This window comes from Drosophila novamexicana, unplaced genomic scaffold (genome assembly GCF_003285875.2).
Source record: "Drosophila novamexicana strain 15010-1031.04,08,12 unplaced genomic scaffold, DnovRS2.1 tig00000193-arrow-pilon, whole genome shotgun sequence".
Classification (NCBI taxonomy): Eukaryota; Metazoa; Arthropoda; class Insecta; order Diptera; family Drosophilidae; genus Drosophila; species Drosophila novamexicana.
In genome coordinates, this window is record NW_020824787.1 from 1,385,035 (window position 1) to 1,405,019 (window position 19,985).

A 19,985-nucleotide genomic window follows, 5' to 3' on the forward strand; every position below is an offset into this window, starting at 1 on the left:
CAAATGGGCTTAAATCGGCGTGCTGAGCAAACAGTTGGCAAACGAACGCGGTTTCGATTTGTTCTACGCGCTGCTGACATGTGGACACTGATCGCGTTGCTGCTGGCCTTCGTCCATATCGCCTTTGCGTTGGTTTACCTCTACCTGACCCGGTATCATGGCTATTGGGACAAGCGGGGCTTGGTCACAGCCAAGCCGCTGACGCTGCTGGGCAGCTATCCGGGTCTGTTTGGTGGACCCAGCAATTTCATTGGGGATCTGGGCAAGATCTACAAGTAGGTATAGAGGTATCTGCTACCTCACGGAAGTTTCATCCCTTTTAGTACATTTTATTTATTGTTATAATATTGATATTCTATTTCGCTTAGCAAATACAAAGGCAAACATCGCGCTGTGGGCACATTTTTGACGCGACAGCCACAAATTCTTGTGCTCGATCCGCAACTGGCCCACGAGGTGCTGGTTACGAATTTTAGCGATTATAGGGACACGGTGACGAGCAGCTATGTGGCGCACTCCAAGGACTATGACAAATATGTGGCACGCAATCCTTTCTTCAGTGCGGGCGAAGAGTGGAAGAAACGACGCACAGACGGTGGGGCTGGGCTGACGCCCAACAAGCTGAAGCAAGCCTTTGCCATCTGGGAGCAAACGGGCGAAAAGCTGTTGAACTATATGCAGAGATACATTAAGGAGCGGGACAACAATATTATCGAGACTAGAGATGTGGGTAGCTGGGTTCCAAATTGGAAAAACCCTTTCATCAATTATAATTTTACGATTGCAGCTGTGCTATCGTTATACGGCTCAAGCCATGGGCGATTTCATCTGGGGCATTGATGTGGGCTCGCTGAGCGGCGGCATCAATGAGATCAACCAGTTCCAGCAGTTCTCCATGGAGTGGGTCAGCCACGCCTTTCGCAGCATAACGCGCTTCAATCAAACTCCAATTGCGCCCATAGTACGCAGACTATTTCGCATGCGCTTCTTCACACAGAAATCGAATGAGTTCTACCTAAAACTCACCCGGGATGCGGCCAAGTTGCGGCTAAGTGGCAGCGGCGCCGAACGCTCCGATTATCTGGCCCATTTGCTGCAGCTGCAGGAGAAGGGCGCCAGCTACGATGACATGGTGGGGCATGCACTGACTGTGCTCATGGATGGCTTTGAGACCTCGGCCGCTGTGCTTTATCATATGCTTTATACGGTGAGTGGAAGATTCTCGTTATGTTCGCTGATTAGCTATTTCACAACATTTGTATACTCTGTTCGCAAGTTGTAAATGCGTATATTGGCTTGGAAAATTCTCATTGTCATTACTTAATACCAGTAATATATCAAGTATGGGCTTTGGGAAAATACTTAATTGAAGTCCGACTTATTGCTCTCTTCTTTTATTTGGGTTAATGCCTCTAGTGGGCACATATATTTCACATTTTAAGAGTCTGGCAGGTTGATTATTTTTTAAAAATGGCATATCCTATTCATATCCTGGTCATAGTAACTAAGGGCTTACAGTTTGAGAGTCATCAACTCAATCTGGAAGACTTTTGCCGACTGATTTCTTTTAATTATATATTTTCATAAACGCTGTTATTACACTGTGAGCAGAGTATTACGCCGTTGGTTGCAACCAACTGAATATATTTTAATGATTCTTTTTTTTTATTAGCTGGGCGCGTATCAAGAGCAACAGAAAAAACTGCGCACCGAAATCTTGGATGCCCTCGCTGTCGATAAGAAAATAAGTTACGAACAGCTCAATGCTCTACCTTATCTCGATCAGTGTGTGAACGGTATGGGAACTAAATAATTATTGGTTATTTTTTTATTGTTTAATGATTAAAAATTGTTTGTAGAGTCGATGCGTATGTCGAGTGTGATTGGTTTCTTTATCAAGATCTGTACAAGGCCCACAACAATGGATTTGGGCAATGACAAGATTTTGCAGGTGGAACCGGGTACCACTGTGACAATTCCCACATATCACTTGCAACATGATGAAACCTATTTTCCTCAGCCCGAGGAGTTCAAGCCCGAACGCTTTGATAATGTGCCTGTCAGTGAGTTCACCAAGCGCGGTTGCCTGTTGCCCTTCGGTGATGGACCCCGGATTTGTCTGGGTGAGTCTCCTCATATATCTGCAAAACTCCTGTCAATAAGGGTATTCAATCGTCGGCCTGCCGAAGATATCAGCTCTTACTTGTTTTTCTATATTTTCATTATCTAAACAATGAGATATATCTTAGTATAAAACCGTGAATCGATATTTATCGATTTTGTAATCTTTCTCTCTTTCAAACTGTTTTCAACATTTAACTGTGTGCTATTATCAAATATTAATAGTAGAAAATATCGCTTTCAAATTGAATGTATGAGATGCACAAAACATAAATAATATCACAGCAGTTTCTTATCTTTTATGGATTTCGACAATTTATTAATCTATTTTTTTTTTTAAACATTTTTGCAGGCATGCGAGTTGGTTTACTAAATGTTAAAATGGCTGTGCTCCGCATTTTAGCCGAATACAAAATCGAGCAGACTACAAAATTGCCCCTCAGCTCCGTCTCCGGCTTGGGTATCTATTTGAATGGTGATGTTGATTTGAGATATATAAAAGTGCAAAAATAAAATTCGAATTTCAATGCCACAACATGTGTGCGTGTGTGTGTGTGTGTGTGTTGTACTTTTGGGTCACATTGTACCGAAATTTAATTTAGCGCAAACCAACCGCAGACCGACCGACACCAAGGCGACAACCCAACCCATACCCCACAAGCCTCCCTCCTCCCCTCTGCACCCTTTCAACAAATATCGCTGCGAACCTGAACTGTGTCAAAACCGGTGGACTTTATGCTATGTGGAAGTATTTTCATATTGAGCGACCGCAGTGGACGCGTCGCCAATGCAACTGTGGATACAAATACATATTCATATGAGTGCATGTGTGTGGCTGTGTGTGCGTGTGTGTGTGTGCTATACAGTTCTGTTGCAGGCGCTGCCTCTTAAAATATCCTGTGCCGAAGTGTTAAACTGTGCATATTACTCGTAGATTTGGGAAAAGTATATCCCTAACTAAAATATTTACTAATTATTATATTGTTTAATAAATGCATAGAATAAACAAAAAACTTAATTCAACAATCTTATAAGTGTAGGGAGAAATTTTTTAACAATTCAAATAACGTATTATTAATTAATTAGGTTCAAAGGCCTTTTTTTTATAACATTTTCTTTAAACTTATTATTAACAATTAAAAATGAAATACTTTTTTTAAATATAAAATTACTAAAATATAGTCTTACTTAACTTTTAAGCTGAACACTACTAAAGGTCAGATTATTTTCGGAAATAATCTCATTTTTAGTTCGAAAATTTGCATAGCATACTTTTGGGCATAATTAAACTGACATGCGACAAGACTGAATTAAGATTTATTCTTGCAATAACTTGTGGCAAATTTTAATTAGATTAAAATACAGGGTATGTTTGCACATACAAACGAAATTGTTTTTATTTACTTTGCGTTTAGTGAGGTTTTTTTTCGTGTTTTTTGTTGCTCTTGTTTTGCAACAAGCCACAAAATTTCATTTGAGCTTGCAATATGGCGTATTTAAATTTTGTTTTTTATGCGTTTATATTTTATTCTGGTGCAGTCCAAAGTGCATAACGAAAAAAACATGCATGTATGTTTCGTGAATTTCTGTGTGTTTGGATGCAAATTAAATTTTATGACGCCATCGTCGCATTTTATTTATTAGTCTAAACAAATTGTGGCTAAAATAAATTCTGCCCGAAAAAACCGCAAATATTTGTATTCGATTTGAATGTAAATGCAGTGCTTTTCAGCCGCAAAAAAAGGCGAAAGAGAGCGGTTCAGAGCGAGATAGAGCGACATGGCACACCATAAAAAGTTAATGACTGGCGCAGTTAGCGCACAACAAAATGAATATAGCCCAAAAACTGTTTGCGTCTGAGGCAAAGCCTTCATTTCATGTTGCAACAACACTTGAAGATAAGCCGCAGCAGCAGCCGACACCCGACAGCTGAGAGCTGAGAGCAGGGACATGCCGCAGCCGCAGCCTGTGTGGCAGGCACAGCCAGAGGTCCTCCTGTCAGTGGTGCCTGCTAGCTGTTTGTACCTGGCATGTGGCTGGCTTCATGCTACGTTGGCTTTTATCCAATTTACCTGATAACCACAAATGAGCGTTAATGGCCAAATAAATAGAAAAGTGGCAACTACGACGCGACGTCGCGTTAACTGAATGAGCCGCGCCTCTTACCCCAAGCCCCAACCCATCGCCGCCGCCGCGTTATTCTCATCTGCGCGTATATGTATTCCGTATATTTACTAAACAAATTTAATGCCTTTTCATACCGTTCGCATTTGTTTGCCAAGCGGCGTGGAAATGAGAGGAAATGCGTGACGATAAATTTAGATGAGTGCCCCATTCGAACGCCGATTAAATTTCCTCTTCATGCGCTCTCAAGTTCACTTTAAATTAGGCGAATTGACAAAATTAATGTGTTGTATGGCTTGAAACCTAAACTCTTTAGAATTATATGGAAAAAAACGTCATCAAATACATAAAAGTATACATATATATTCTTGATCAGTATCAACAAATTAAGCTAGGATCAATATATCATAAAGCTGCCGGTGGAACGGTTGAACAAAAATTAAGTAGTATATTTAAGTTTTTGTATAAAAAATTCCTTAAACATATCTTAACCTATTTGCCAATAGATCTCACAGCTCAATGGAAAGACTATATATTGCTAGCTTTTCTGGAACCTCGTCTGCAAACCGTGTGGTCATGTTGACTTGGTTAATAACTTAAGCCCAGTCTTAATCTTAATTGTGCCTAATTTTGTTGGCCTAAACACAACGAGGTACTTAACTATTTAGCTAGATTCAATAGCAATCGCACGCCCACAGCCAAAAACTAGTTTGACAAACCAGTTGAGAGGGCAAACAATGTGCCAATTTGTTGAACAGCTACAGCTGCTGAGCAGGAGCATAGGGAAGGGAAGGAAAGGGAAGGGAAGGGAAGGGAAGGAGGTGTAGGCAGTATCGGTTGGTGCCAACATTGCCTCAGCGTAACATTAATTTGTGCACGTTCCATTTGCCAGCGGGTCGTATTTCGGTAGAGTCGAAGCTGTAATTGTTGTTGTTGCTGTTGCTTTTGTTGCTGGCGGCATTGCAACACTTGGCCACAGAATGCAGCCAGCAGACGGCTAATGGAATTAGCAACAATTTAACCATTAAACACATCATGTGCATTGGCATGTTGCACTTTAGCTGGGATTTGCAAGCGTTCCACCAGCCACGTTGCATGCAACAGCATTTGTGGCATGGTGATTACTCCTGATCTCCACTGTCGAGCATGGAGAGTCGATTCGGCTGGTTCGGTTGTTGTTGGGCGTCTGTTGATTCTGCTTGGTTAGCTTAGATACAAGTACTCCCATTCGGTTTCTGTCTATCTATCTGTATATTTGTCTGCATGCCACACACGCCGTTTATTGGCATTAAATCCCTGTCCCCTAAGCCCGACCGCCATCGTCGTTACCCTGCCATTTTGGCTTTGCAATGCTTAATAGACTTTCTGTAGGGGATTTTATTGCTGGCAACAGTTGCGCTGATTTCGAATTGCTTGCATAGCGCAACGTAGCGCTAATTAAAATGAAATTTATTCAGCTTACCTCAAATACCCAAAACGGAGCTCAACAACAAAACTTCACTTCTGAGCGTCTTCCTCCATCTGGTCGCGTGGTCAAAGCCACAGTCAAAGCCAGTGCCAAGCATTGAAGTACTTTGCTTTTATGACAGGTACGTATTTGTGTTAGCAAGCAAATTTTTGCTGACTTGGTACACAGCTCGCTCGCCCACTCCACGTATACGTAATATCCCGAATGCTGGTCATTATGGTTCCATTACCGGATCAATTGGAAACAGAAAATATTTATAAAAGCTCAAGAGCTCTAGAAATACATTTTTAGTACATAGCTCTGTTTTATGTGCGAAGATAAGAACACTTCTTTGGTTGTTTTTATAATAAAATATAATTACTTTAAGAGTTTAATGCTCAAATAGAAATAATGAAAAACATTTTAAATTTTAATTCATAAACAAATCTTTTGAGAAGGCACTAAATAATTATTTACCACAAAGATCTTGACCATAAACTTACTGTAGTACATTTTATGTGTTTCATATTGTCTTTCAATCAAAATAAGGGCATTTGGCGTTGGAAAGAAAGAGGAACTAGTTCCAGTGACACATCACTGAATCAAGTCGGCCCGAATGCTATGTAAACACACATGCCTAGGGTTGTGTATGTTTGCTTTGGCAGTTTGTTTGCTTGTTTATGTGCTTGTTAGATGAGCGCCGCCCATGGTCAGGTAATTTGCTGCGAAAAATGGCATCATTAGCCTAACAAATTGCCATTTTGTTGTTGCAGATAAATCGCCAAAATGTAGGCAGCGAGCTAGCCTGCCAGTCAGTCAGTCAGACAGCATTCGGGCACTTAATTAAAATTGAATATACCCAAAAGTCATTGGAATTTCTTTTCCAATTTCCCGTGGGCACTCGGCCCAAGTTTATTATTAACTGTAGCGCATTAAGATTTTCATTAGCGCTTCATTAATGAAAATTAAGCGAATTCTAAATGAAAATAGACAGTGAAAATTGCAGCTTACGTTGTTGTTGTAGCTTTTGTTGGTGTTCACAAATCATAAATATGCAAAAATATGCGAAGCGCAGCTATTAAATCTATATAAACAATTTAAATATTACGTATACGCCCATTTAAACAGCCACACACACCGAGACCCGCAGGAAGCGTGTGTGTGTGTGTGCGACAGATAAAAACTTTAAGAATTATAACTTTGGGGATTGTCGAGGCCCCCAATTGCCGCACAATGACCACAAAAGTAAATAACGTGCCAGCCCACATGAACAGACCAGCAAGGCAGAGCTGTAGAGTGGAAGAAAAGAAAATCAAAAAAAAAAAACGAACACTGCAAACTTTTAAGTATAATTCCAGCTTTTGTGCTGGTGCGTCAACATGGAACATGATATGGCACAAATGTCCCTCTGGACAACAACCGAGTCCGAGCACTGTTTTAGGCCAGTTCAGCTTGTCCTTGTCAATATTTGTTACACAATCAGCAAATACAAGGCTCCTCCTGGCTTGGCACAGTAGCTCATGTCGACTGTGCCAACTGGCACTAAGACTCAGTGTACAAATAGTCGATGAAGCTGTTTCACGTTTCCTCCATGTGCTTGGCAGTAAATGAAAATGTTGTTTGGTCTCCAAGTGAATCGACTCCCACATACAAAAAGTTAACTTCACCGGGCTCAATTAGGGGGCATTCCTGCAGGGGTCTGGGCAAATATTACCAGCAATTTGTTTGAGAGTTACATAAAACCTTGCTGACTCTCATCGGACGGGGCGGTTTCCGGTTGCGTTTCATATGTCGCTAATAACATTGACAACTGTCAGCGCTGCACGGTAGTACCTGTCACAGGCACACACACACATACTCACATGAAAAACGCTGTGTGCTCTAACCAAAGGAGAGGGGGAGGGGCTTTGTGACTGGCACTTCACCAAGCGCTGTCACCAGGAGCCATCGTATTTCGGACTCGGGTCACAAGCCGCTTTACTTCTTAACTTTTGTCAGATTTGCTTTTTCATTTCAGCTGCTGTTGCTGAAAATTCATGAAGATATATATATATATATATATATATATATATATAAATATATTTATTTTGTTCTTTGTAAAAACCGCATAACGTCCATGGTCATTTGAGTTAAGCGCTACAGTTTGAGTTCTTTGATATGCTTCAAGTAACTCTTGTTGCACTTAACAAACCTGGGGCATTAAAATGGCACTAGCTGCAAATGGCTTTTATATACCAGAATTAATACCTATTCAAAGTCTTAAACATAAATTTAAAAGCTCATTAAAGCTTAAAAATTATTTTATTTAAAGCTGAGCATTGTTAACATATAAGCATTGGTCATATAAGCTCAAGCTCCTTACATAAAAGCTCTGCTCCATTGAAAATACAGAGAATCTTCAAGTTTAGCTCTAACCAATTTTTTAAAAAAATTATAAACGATGCCATTATTTTTATTAAGTAGCTTATAGGTGGTAGGTAAAATAGGAAACGAATTAAGCTAATAGCTTCAAAAGCTAAAAGAAACTCAATCTCAATGTAAGCATGTTTGCTTTTTTATGCAGTATACAAAAAGCCCAAAAGCCAGCTGGAGATTCCCGCTCTTGTGCTCTCGCTCTTTCACACTCTTCTTCAATTGTTTAGCTATACAATGAATAAATTCAATTTCAGCTAGTGTCATTGGGTTTTAAGAAGCGTATTCAATTGTCGACCAGAAGCGGGCAATGCTAAGTAAGCTGATGTCATTCGCTTGCTTAAAAATGAAACGAAATAAAATAAGTGCTATATATGCATATTAAAAACTATATATTTCCACTTGCTCACCTACATATATGGGAAAATATATGAATGCTGGCCCCAAGCGCTTCAGCCATGCGTTGGCATTTATTTCGCATACATTTCTTTTTTTTTGCTTCCTTTTTTGTTTTTTTTTTTTTGTTTGGTACGTATAATTTTTATATGCTGAAGTATTGGACACTGTTGCCGGCAACTTTTGCCTTGGCGCAACTTTTGTCAGTTTTATGCTGGATGGCCGGAGATGCCAGGCGATGCCAACGTAGCCACCAACGCCGCCAAATTTAATGCGCAATGGATTCGCACTTGAAAGCGACCTCGCCATCGCACCAAAAAAAAAAAAGAAGAAGAATACCCGACACCCGGACGGACGACATCCAACAAAAGTAATAAATTTCCATGCCCACTGTCAGGCCAGGCGCATCGCGTCGCATGTTTACTTCTCTGTATGACGTTCTCAGCGAGGACACCATCTACCCAAGCTTGCAAAACCGACCCGGACCGCTCTCTGGCCAAACCAACCCAAAAACATAGCACAGTGATTTCTTTTGATACAAAATTGTATAAATCTCATATATAAGACTGGTGTAAGTATTTAAATAAATCAGATAAGTTAAAATATACAGCCAAAAAAAGTTGTTCTCTTCAGATAAAAAATATCTTCTAAATCATAAATATTTTGATCAGTTTCGATCTTCATAGACGTGTAAGATAATCACTCTCAAGGTGTTTGTCAAGTTATTATTAATATAAAGATATTTTCTAATTATAGTCTATAGTCAAGTTATGATCAGGACCCGCGCCTCAAGCCGTCTAAATTATATATTTTATATATAGTTTAAAATTTTTTTTATAGAATCTGTGCTTTTTCCGAGATTCTTTAATACTTGCGGATAGGATTTGCCAAGCTCCTTCTACAGTAATAGAGATTTATGTTTTTGTAATTTGAGTTCATACATTAAATAATATCTTTGTAAACATTTTTATACATATCAAATACTTTTATTATATTTTTTTCAGGGCATTTCGCATTCAGTTAGCAATCTCTTTATTCCAGCGCTGAAATTGCTGTTCCTCTTTCAGCTTATTTTTTTTCTTTATTTATTCGATTTTATAACGAGTTGTCTTTGAGGCATTTTGCCACTTTTGCAACATTTTTACAATTCACATAAATATTAAATTATTATATACTCTTTGATGTGGCACAAAGTTGATGGTGTTATCCCAATGCTGCAATCGCACTGCACGCAGACAGAGTCCATGTGCGATACATCAGAGCAGCTATCCGTTTTTAATCAAATGCAAAGCTGACCAGGACAGGAGAGCAGAAGCTGCAGACGATGCAGTAGATGCAGCACAGGCGTCTGTTCTGTTTCCCTTCCAATTGTCCTGACAACTGCAGGCCTCAAGATGGCAGCGTGAGTCTAACCTAGGTTGCTCCGCCCACGCCCCCCAGCCCACTTCCGCTCTCTCTCTTTCTCTTTCTCTCGTTCGCCAACTCAGTCACCTCTCTGTGTTTCTGTGTCAGTTCCTCTGGCTTGCCAGCATCTGGCTGTTCCGAGTCGGACTGCTGACTGCGGCTGATATGGCTCACTTGTGTCATTTATCTTCTTTTACGGCATGAGAGCGGCCCATTCAATTTCAAAGGTGCCAGGCAGCTGACTGAGCAACGCATAAGGCACCCACACACACACACACCCACACACACACACGTAGGGCAGTGCACATGCTCGTGCATATTTGAGAAATTGTGTTTGAACTTTGGCTTTGGTTTGACTCACTTTGCTGGCGTGTGAACTGCAATCGGCTGCTGTATGTTGTTTGATGTTGTAGTTGTTGTTGTTCTCGTCATGACTGACAAACGCAAAACCTACGATTTGTTGACACCCACCCCCCCATTCACACACACACATACACACGGCTCAAGCGTCTCACAAGCTGATTGAAAAATTTGCACAAATTTTTATCTGGCTGCCATTTTAAATTGCCCCTGCCACGCCCCTCTGTTAGACATGCCGACAACTTGACAGATTCTTGCCTTGTCCGTAATAAACTTGACAATTGAGCCAGTCCCTACACCGCCCTCCCCCAGTCCTACTTGTAAAATTTATGCGCTTTTAAAGAAATTCCAACAAAAACTTGACAACAAATTGCACTTTGGCACAAATATCAGCAGCAACAACAATCACAATAAAAGCAGCAATAACAATAACAAGAAACATTTACAAAAAATCTCTTGTCTGTTGTGTATATTGCGTACAGAAAATTTTCAAAAATATTTTTTGACACAAATCTTCAGCGGTCGATATCAGCTTTACAAGTTTCAATTAAATTTCGAGCAATATGGCAGCAAAAAATGATATGATTGTGCTGCACGACTAGGAAATACCCTATACACAGGGGTTAAGTCATATATGTATAAAAATCCAAATACCCTTGTATATCTATCTATCCTAGGATAACTCTTCTGTTTGTCTTTCGATCTAGATGAAATTTTGGGAACGTTAACGTATTCCAGAAATTAGTTATATATATATCCGAAATGTACTTATCTTAGTTACATTCTTTTATTTGGGGGATAATTCAAAAGTCCATTATAAACTTGAATTCTTGTAATAGTTAGCGAAGGCTTATTCTAATTATTTATCAGACATCTTACCTAACTACCTTATTTAACTCATTCAAGGGTATCACGAGCAGAAAACATATAATTTTCATGCTTTTTTGTTTGGTTTTGAAAATTGGAATCTGTTTTAATGGCTCGTTGTCTGGCAACAATCAAATTGCCAATTCGATGCGATGCAACTGTCGAGTGTCCATTGGACGTGCCTAAAATTGCAATTAGTGCAATTTTGCAGCGCAAAATGGCGCATAAAATATCAATAAACAGTTGGCAAACAAAAGCGGCCAGAAACGATGCTCAGCCAAGTGCCAACAGAGATGCAAATACAAATGCAACTCATGCTCGAACGAGGAGGTTGAAATATATATGTGATGGAGATTGTAAGTGGCTGCTATACATGGCTCAGATGACTATTAAAGCCTTTCGATTTTTCGATATTCATTAATTTATAAGGAATTTATTAATACTTTTCATATATATATCAGCTATATGCTCGTTCCTTTTAACATTCTTCTGTTAGGTTAGTTATGTGAGCTTCTTAACATTTTTCAAGATTCTTATATAACCCAAAATTTTCTAGACTTAAGCTGTTATCAACTTATTTAAAACTTATTGTATCTATGTATAATATAAAAGCTAATGAAAATCAGACCTAACATATTTAACAGTTAATTTTTGCTATTAAGCTAACAGTGTTAACATATGTTAATATTGGTCTGTTGTATTCTGCGTAAAATGGACTCTTTTATGTTAGTGAAACCCTGCAAAGCACATAAAATCTTCGGAATAATGGTCTAATTAATATAATCAACTTGAAATGCTTTTTATGTGCCGCAACAAAAAAAAAGTTTTTGCTTTTTTCATAAGAGATTACAAAAAATGCATAATCCATTTCCTGGAAAATTACAAATATAATAAAACGTTAATGTAATTGTTATGTGGTTATTAAATATTATGATTCAGTGAATATGTGTATTAATATAATCTCATATTTCCATAGGTTATGTGTCGATTTTTTTGTCATTGAGTGGTAAAGCAACAACAAATAAATCCTAATTGATTTTATAAACACAAGTTGGACGAAAACAATTATAGATTGTGCAAAGCTCATTAAAATAAATAATCATTTGAAAATTGTTATATTTTTTTTTGGTGTCGCGGAAATAATATAATTTACTTTGACAGGCGAAGCCGCAAAATGCGTAAATTGTGGGCACTCTTCCTATATGTGTGGAATGTGGAATAATGTAAAAGCTAATGATGCAAATTAATTACAAATGATGCACACAAAGGACTCGCACACATTGTGTATGTGTGTCTTTGTTGTCTTTTTTTTTTTGTTGTGCGGCTTGATTTTTAATTTATGCACACCGCAGTTGATTTTCACATAAAATCCAACGCATAGCTACGCAAATCCACCCGCAACTTAAACGCTTAAAACGCCACGCGAGGCAACAGTGCCAGGTCCTGGCGCTGTTTGGCCGTTTCCAGGTCTTGATATCCGAGCCAAGTCCCCCGGCCAAGGCTTATAAATTTTAATTAAAATGCGCACAGCTCGCGCAACGTCAACGACAGCATCAGCCGCGCTTATTTCCGCTTACATTACAATTACATTCATTTGCCAGGCAGTCGCTCGGTGAGCCAGCCATGGCCCACAGGATGATGGCCCAGTGTCTGGGCCAGGTATTTGCCAAGGATACATTTAGCATTTAGTTCGGGTCTTAACACCTGATCTAATGCTGCTGAGCATTTGCATTCAACTGAAGGGTGCGGGGATGCTGCTTCACTTGTTTTTCACTTTTTTTCTTAGTACCCTAGAATTTTCGCTGCAAGGTATACATTATTTATTTGTTTAACTGAGCTGCGAAACCAAATATTAGCATTAAAACTGCAAACTAACTCGGAAAAAAGAAAAAGCTTTTATGAAAATAGATTTTTCTAATTTAAAAACAATTTTCAGCTAACATTTTATCTTGTTCCATATGCAATGTTTCTATACATGTTCCTATTACATGTTCCATGCGGTATAATATTTTTACTAACATTACAAAATCCTTGATCTATTTTTTTTATTAAATGTTCAATAATTCCATCCATGGTCCGTCTTCCATGTTTCATTTTTAATGCTCCATGTCCCACAATGTTATAATTTCCATGTTTATGTACAATGTTTCACGCTCAATCTTAAAAATTGCATGTTCCATGTTCCATGTTCCATGTTTAATGCTCCGTGTCTTATCCACGCCCCATGTTTCCCTTTCCGGAATTCCAATTGGAAATCCTAATGTGATTTTAACTTAAATATAATTCTTTACTTACTCTCATCAGCATCGTTGATGAGCTCCCTTTCTCCAGCTGTCTTAAATATGTAATTATAACTAGAATGCAGAAAATAAACAATTTGCAGTTTTCATTATTTACTCTCAACCAGACAGCTGCTGCCAGAACAAAACTTCCACTGTCCAATTTAGTTCATCCTCATGGCTCTTGCGTCTAGGGAACTACAACAAGCCGATGGCAACATTTGGTCTCATGCTGTTGTTGCACTAATGACGCGAATCGGCCTAAATAACAAGCTGCTGGCACTTGGTCAACAAGTGTGGGCTGTGCGGGGGGAAGCTCTTTAAGCCAATGCCAACTGCGTTGCTAACTCGGCAGTCGATTTTTTAGCCCCCTCCCTCCCGCCATTACACTGCGCGCACTAATGAGACGCAATGGGACCACAAAATGGAAATTAAGTAAAATGCAACAGCGACCAGCTGCGACAGTTGGAGGCGTTCATGGGCGTGGCAGTTGGTTAGATAGATTTGATTTAATTAAGTTGAAGTAGGCGGAGCTGCCTCAAGCAGCTGGCAAATGCCCGCTCAAAAATACCCAAAAAATTGGTTGGCAACGAGACGAATGTCATTTTGAATTGTTTAAATCAGCGTGGATTGAAATAGCTTCTGAAAATGAATAAAAATACAAGAATGAAACTAACCGCTGAGGCATTGCGAGAATTTCGTGTCGCCAAGTTGTTTCAGCCAACGTGTGATACCAAGTATTCAATGTGCTTCTCTCGGAATGGAGACCATCTGGTGTCCTGTGACCATCACAATTTTATTCTCTTCAATTGCAACAAGCTGACACAGCTATGTATGGTCCACATGCGGCAGTTTCGTCCGGAATTGGTTAGCTTTACAACGCAAAATGATCGACTGCTGCACAGCTCGACAAAGGTAAGTTGCAAAAAGGGGGTGAAAGAGAGAGAGAGAAATCCCAAATCTATGTGTTCGTAAAGACGGGTAAGGCTGGCCCGTCTCGGCTTCTCGTCGCTTATAACTATATCCAATAGCCTTAATATAAATAAATCGTCATCTTACGCATTTCAGGTGGACTGTGCAATACGTTATTTGGATCTGAGCAGTCACCAGCACTTGGGACTATTTAGTGGCCATACGAGTGCATTGCGCGCCCTGTGCTTACAGCCAGGCAGCGAGCATCAGTTCATGAGTGCCGGCTGTGATGATCGTGTGTTCATGTGGGATCTGCGCACCTGCGGCTATACGCACCAGTTGAAGCATCTGCACAGGCCGCTGCTGGCCTATGATCCTACCGGCAGGGCCTTTGCCACCTGCAACAATACGGAACGAATTGAGATCCATGATGTGCGCATGCTTAGCGCCAAGCCTTGCCAGCAATTTGGCTACCAGCTGAACGAGCTGGCCAAATGGACGCAGATGCAATTTGCGCCCGATGGCAAGACGCTGCTGGTGAACACCGACAACGCCTGGTGCTTTAGTGTGGATGCGTACAGGGGTTCCTTTCGGCAGGCCTACACAGGCTATGCGAACCGGGAGCAGCTGCCGCTGCAGGTCTGCTACACGCCCGACTCACAGTACGTGCTGGCCGGCGCGGACAACGGACGCATCCATGTGTGGGAAGCGGTCAACGGCGATCCGCTGGTGGTGTTGCGCAGCAAAAGCCATTATCCGATGCAATGCATACAATTCAATCCCACGCGGAGCATGTTTGCGAGCAGCGATGTGCGAACCCTTCTCTGGCTGACCCAGCCCAAGCACGAATTGAAGCCGACCGCTATTATAGATTTGACTGCAACGGATGACAGTGAAGTGGAGTTGGGTGAGATCAAGACGGCTTCTAAGCGTCAGCGGCGGAGAAGAGCCTGGCCCATGCCCATGGAGCTGCCACGTTGGCCGCCGCCGTCGCCGCCGCCACGAGTTTTACACTGGCGCAGGCGGCGCTTGAGGCAAGTCGAGGATGCCGACAGTCTGGAGGAGGGTGAGCTACGTTGACGGCACAAACACACATACCCACACACACACACTCTCAACTATCAATCAGCAACTGGCGCACTCGCGCTTGGAGCTGGCCAGCGCCAGTTGCTGGCAAGTTGTGCAATTGGAATTGCAATTGCATCACTTGGCCAAAAGTTTCAAGAACTGGAAGCCAGCACTTCACAGCTGGAGCCACTAAAACAACAACAGTAAGCATAACAACAACGGGCACAACTTGGACACCTTTTGCCTTTGAGACACACACACTCACACACACACACACACACACAGACACACACAGAAATTGTCGAGTTTTGCCAGCAAATTGCACAGCTGGCTGGACTTCGAGCTGCGCTCAGTTGGAGACTGGTTGCATACTTTGGTGGCACACAGTTGACAGGCGTTTCATTTACTTAAAGTTCTCCACGAAAATAAAAATTGTTATTTGTACACTTTTTTAATATTAATGAAATCCTTTTGAAACAAACACAGCACACAAATTGCTCTTGAACTTTCGCCAAGTTCTATGCAACTTTAATTGAACATGTGCTCCAGCTCAGAAAGACTGTTCCGGCAGACAAGTAAAGCTTCCTCCGCTCAAGTTATCAAAAATTGTGGCGAATTGCATGCAAGTTGGATGCTTTCAATAACTTTCGTCCATAAAGTGCTAAAGTTGATGTGTAAAAGCATCTAGTTTGAGTTTGAGAACAAGATCTTAAGCTTGATAACTGCATAGACAAGCGGATAAAGTTAATTATAAGAATTTCTTGCGTTTCATCAATTTTGCTATTTCCGAGTGCTGTTATCAGGCATTTGCTTGGTATTTTTTGCATGCTAACAAGATTTGGTATTTAATATACATATATAACAAGATATATTAAATAACATACGTGAATAACGTTACCATTAAAGAGAATAAATAATTATTGAATAATTAGAGCAGGACATTTGTTGTTGCTTAAGAAATCTTTAAATACGAAACCTTTTCATTAATACTCTGTTCAAATCGCAGTTGTTAGTTTTACTGAATATGTACAAGCTTGTGTAAAATATAACCAAGGCGGCTTTTAGTTAAAGAGACACGGAAGTGTCTTCCTTCTTCACTGCGACACAGTTAGGTCCCCAGCAAGTGCATAAGCTACTTAAAATTGGAATTGCATTTATGCTCAGAATTATCATAATGTTAAATCAATTATCTATGGACATGGCCAACGGCAATTGGGATTTTCAATAACATAACTATTATATCTTTGAACCCTTGGGATTATATTCAGCTTATATCCACCCATACACTTAGAAAATGGTATCATTTGCATATTCTGGTCATAGTTTTCTTTAGTGAATTGAAGTGTGGAGGGCAAACGTGCCACGGGCGGGCAATTCAGATGTCAAAGTACATTTGAATAGATGTCAGCTCGAGTAGTTTCTCGGCAGAGGTGGAGAGCAGCCAGTCATTAGGCTAATTAACTAGAAATGCTACAGCCCAAGCAAGTATAAATTAAACAGGCATGCGACAAATTTGCAGCTAAGCGGAAACGGAAGCGCGCGTGTCGCCATTTTGATTTGCCATGGCCATTACCATTAGCGAGTGTTATTGTTGCTGTAATCCTTGTTGATGCTGTTATCGTTGCTGCTGCCGCTGCTGCTGCTGCTGGTTAGCATCCTTTGAAGCGTGTAAACGCCGCACGCGCACAGCTAAAGTAAAATTAATTAAAAAGGTGAACAAAAAATTGCAAAAGAAACGAAACGCAGCGCGTGACTAAATTGTAAAACAAACACAGAATTTAGGCTCCGCATCTGCCTGGCCAATGCTCCAGCAGCTGTACACTCAGCGAAAGGCGAAGCTGCTTTTACTTCCAGCATAAACAGAAAAAGCTTTCAATGGGATTAACAAAGATAAACTTATTAAAATAAAAAGAACCTTTCTTGACAACGCTTGCACTGATTTCAGTACAACATTTTTGCTGAAACTCCTGAGTATTTCTCTGAGTGTATCGATTGTTACTGTGAAATGACGCAAGAATATTTAATGCGCTGCTCGTTGGGTAATAAAAGCGGATTTCTTTTGGGCTCAGCTCACAAATCTTGTTTGGGCTCAATTTGTGATTGGGGTGTGGGTGGAAAAACATGTGCATGGCCCGTTGCTCTTTTATGAAGTATGAAAAGGAAAACGACAAAAAAAGAAAAACGAAAACAATGAAAAGTTGTTGCAAAACTTTGTAGTCAAAAAAAATTATCGACGAAGAATTTTTGTACTTCAGGAGCCAATCAATTGCATGCATCGAAGCACGGAATGAAGCAGAAGCAGGCCAGTTGGGCATTATAATAAAAGTGATTTAAAGTCGTCTACAATCCATACTTATTATAAAGAATCAATTTGACCTCAATACATTACAAGCTTGGCAGAAGAGGAAAGGCAGCTGCTTGTTTGGTAAACTTTTAAATTACTCAACGGGCACTTTCAATAATGGCAGCCAGCAACTGTCTGAACTCCCCCCGTAAAACTCGTACTACCTGATGACCTCAACTTGTAGGTCTTAACAGACTTTTAGGCGGCAAAACTTTTACTTCGTACGCTTGCACTCTTTTTTTTGTACCCTAAGCTTATTGAAAATTAGTTAAGTGGGTATTACGGTTTTATGTAAATGTATATAACATATCAAATCGAAAACGAGTTTATCATATTTTTCGATATATTTGAACATGTCCATATTATCGATAAATATCGATTTCAAGACTAGTAAAGATAGATAAAAATGGTTTCACCTTGTAGATATATTGGGCTTCCATATTTCGACAGTGGAAATTGCATAAGGATCGGAGAATAGACACCGAATATCTTAAAGAACTTATTTCCCAGAGATTTCGATAGTTTAACTTGCTTGCTTTTTAATGAAAGGGAGCCGGAATGTTTGGGAAGACAGCTTGGATCTGGGTGCAGGGTGTCTCCTAGTTGGGCACGCCCGACTAGACAACTTCTACTTGTGTTTCTTTATCTGGTACTTATTCCTTGAGACTTCAGCTAGGACTTTGACTTACCCTATGCTTTCGACAAAGTTGTCTTCAAGTTTTTGCTAGAGTTGCCCAAGGGCTTCCTCGGCTTTGGTAAGGGGCGCTGGAACAGGACGTCTATTTCCGCTACGGGCGTAAAAATAACAATCGACTTGCAGTTTGAATACATCACAGACTCGGTTGATGGGGGATGAGGAAGCCAGTTGGGCTGGACGACGGAACGCTAGCCAACTTCCGTGCTTGCTTTGCGTCTTTTTTAAGACGGCGGGATTAAGTGGATTTTTAAGTGGCAGCAGCAAAAGTGGCCACGGGCCAGCTACGGCTTAACTTTCCGACTTAGGCCCCATCCCTGGTGACACAATTACATGCACGTTACGAGCATTTCCCCCTGACTAATCCCCCCGCACACTCACTTGCCACTTCCGCTTTCCGGCTGAAATAAAATGGCTTAGCCATTGACATGGACAGCACGTGCTAATGGGCAGTTTTTTTGCTGGACTGGCCACTGGTCCACCATCAACAGGGTGGTTTGGTTGCCAGACATTTGGACTTTTGGCCGCTTACTGTCTTTCGTGTTGTTTTTGTTTTTCTTGTTGTTGTTGTTGCTGTGTGTTGGCTGTGCAATTGCGTCCGTTGATTGGTTTCAAAATTAGCAAGCGATTTGTGTGGCCATCTAGAAAGCCCATCTATTAGTTAGTTTTAAAAGTTTCCACAAAAATTGAACAGAAAGATCGTTGAATTGTCTGTAAGTCAATTGAATTGACTTGAAGCGGAGAAATTATCAAAAATATAATAAGTGAAGGCTGCATATTAAAGAAGTTTTTAATCATTTTAGCAAAAATTGTAATGTTCGTATATATTTTGATTAGTGTATTGAATTGGGTATTGAAAATCTAATGCCAGACCCGAACCCCAGGAGTTCAAGAGGTGTATTATTTATTAAAATATGCTTGCAGAGCTGTTTTGATCCTTTATCAATTTAAATTATATACATTTAGAGTAGTTTTAGAGCACTGCTTTTCATTTTCAAGAATCTTTGTATTGCTCAGGCTAGTCAAATTTGTTAATAGAGTGAGGACTATTCGAGGCGTGAGCCCCCAGATGCATCAAAATTTGCACTTTCCACGCCAAGGACGAAACGAGTCTAACAAAACCATTTATGAAGCCCTTCCATTTGTTGCCTTCAATGGGGCAATTGTAGTCAACACTCAAATACTCATTTGGGGTCAGAAGCTTCTGCTGATGTCCAACATTGATTGATCCTTGCAGAATGTTCGACGCGGGCATACAACACCCTTTCAGAAAATGGATAGAAAAACAACAATAGCAACAACAGTAACAACAACAACAACAACAACCACACAATTCGTTCAACACATTTGAAAACCCACTCGAACTGTTGGCCATAGGTTCAATTTGGTTTCTGATTGCCTCAAATTAACCGAACGTTTTGCCGTTCCGTTGTCCTCTCTGGGGTTTGACGATTTGTCAATTGTCCACTGCCTGTCAAACTGTCTCCACCATCTCCACCCCTCTCCATAGAGCTAGCTGCCTGTCAGTCAATCATGCATTCAATCAAGCAACTCATA

At 40.4% G+C, this 19,985-nt stretch overlaps 2 protein-coding genes across 2 annotated transcripts; both read left to right on the top strand.

Annotated features, from left to right (window-relative positions):
• Positions 1–28: 28 nt before the first annotated feature.
• On the top strand, positions 29–2,665 carry LOC115759109 (probable cytochrome P450 309a1). Its single transcript, XM_030699949.1, has 6 exons — positions 29–275; positions 369–726; positions 788–1,207; positions 1,673–1,796; positions 1,860–2,123; positions 2,474–2,665. Exons 1-6 carry the CDS (start codon positions 79–81, stop codon positions 2,632–2,634), a joined length of 1,524 nt encoding a protein of 507 aa, XP_030555809.1. The 5' UTR covers positions 29–78; the 3' UTR covers positions 2,635–2,665.
• An 11,334-nt stretch (positions 2,666–13,999) lies between these two features.
• On the top strand, positions 14,000–15,853 carry LOC115758625 (WD repeat-containing protein 82). The gene is made up of 2 exons (XM_030699359.1): positions 14,000–14,325; positions 14,479–15,853. The coding sequence occupies exons 1-2, from the start codon at positions 14,059–14,061 to the stop codon at positions 15,400–15,402; spliced, it is 1,191 nt and encodes a 396-aa protein (XP_030555219.1). The 5' UTR covers positions 14,000–14,058; the 3' UTR covers positions 15,403–15,853.
• The last annotated feature ends 4,132 nt before the right edge of the window (positions 15,854–19,985 follow it).

Coding starts and splice junctions, on each gene's coding strand:
- LOC115758625 (XM_030699359.1), top strand. CDS start 14,059: ATGAATAAAAATACAAGAATGAAACTAACCGCTGAGGCATTGCGAGAA. Junction 14,326..14,478: donor TGCTGCACAGCTCGACAAAG/GTAAGTTGCAAA, acceptor TACGCATTTCAG/GTGGACTGTGCAATACGTTA.
- LOC115759109 (XM_030699949.1), top strand. CDS start 79: ATGTGGACACTGATCGCGTTGCTGCTGGCCTTCGTCCATATCGCCTTT. Junction 276..368: donor GATCTGGGCAAGATCTACAA/GTAGGTATAGAG, acceptor TATTTCGCTTAG/CAAATACAAAGGCAAACATC. Junction 1,208..1,672: donor TTTATCATATGCTTTATACG/GTGAGTGGAAGA, acceptor TTTTTTTATTAG/CTGGGCGCGTATCAAGAGCA.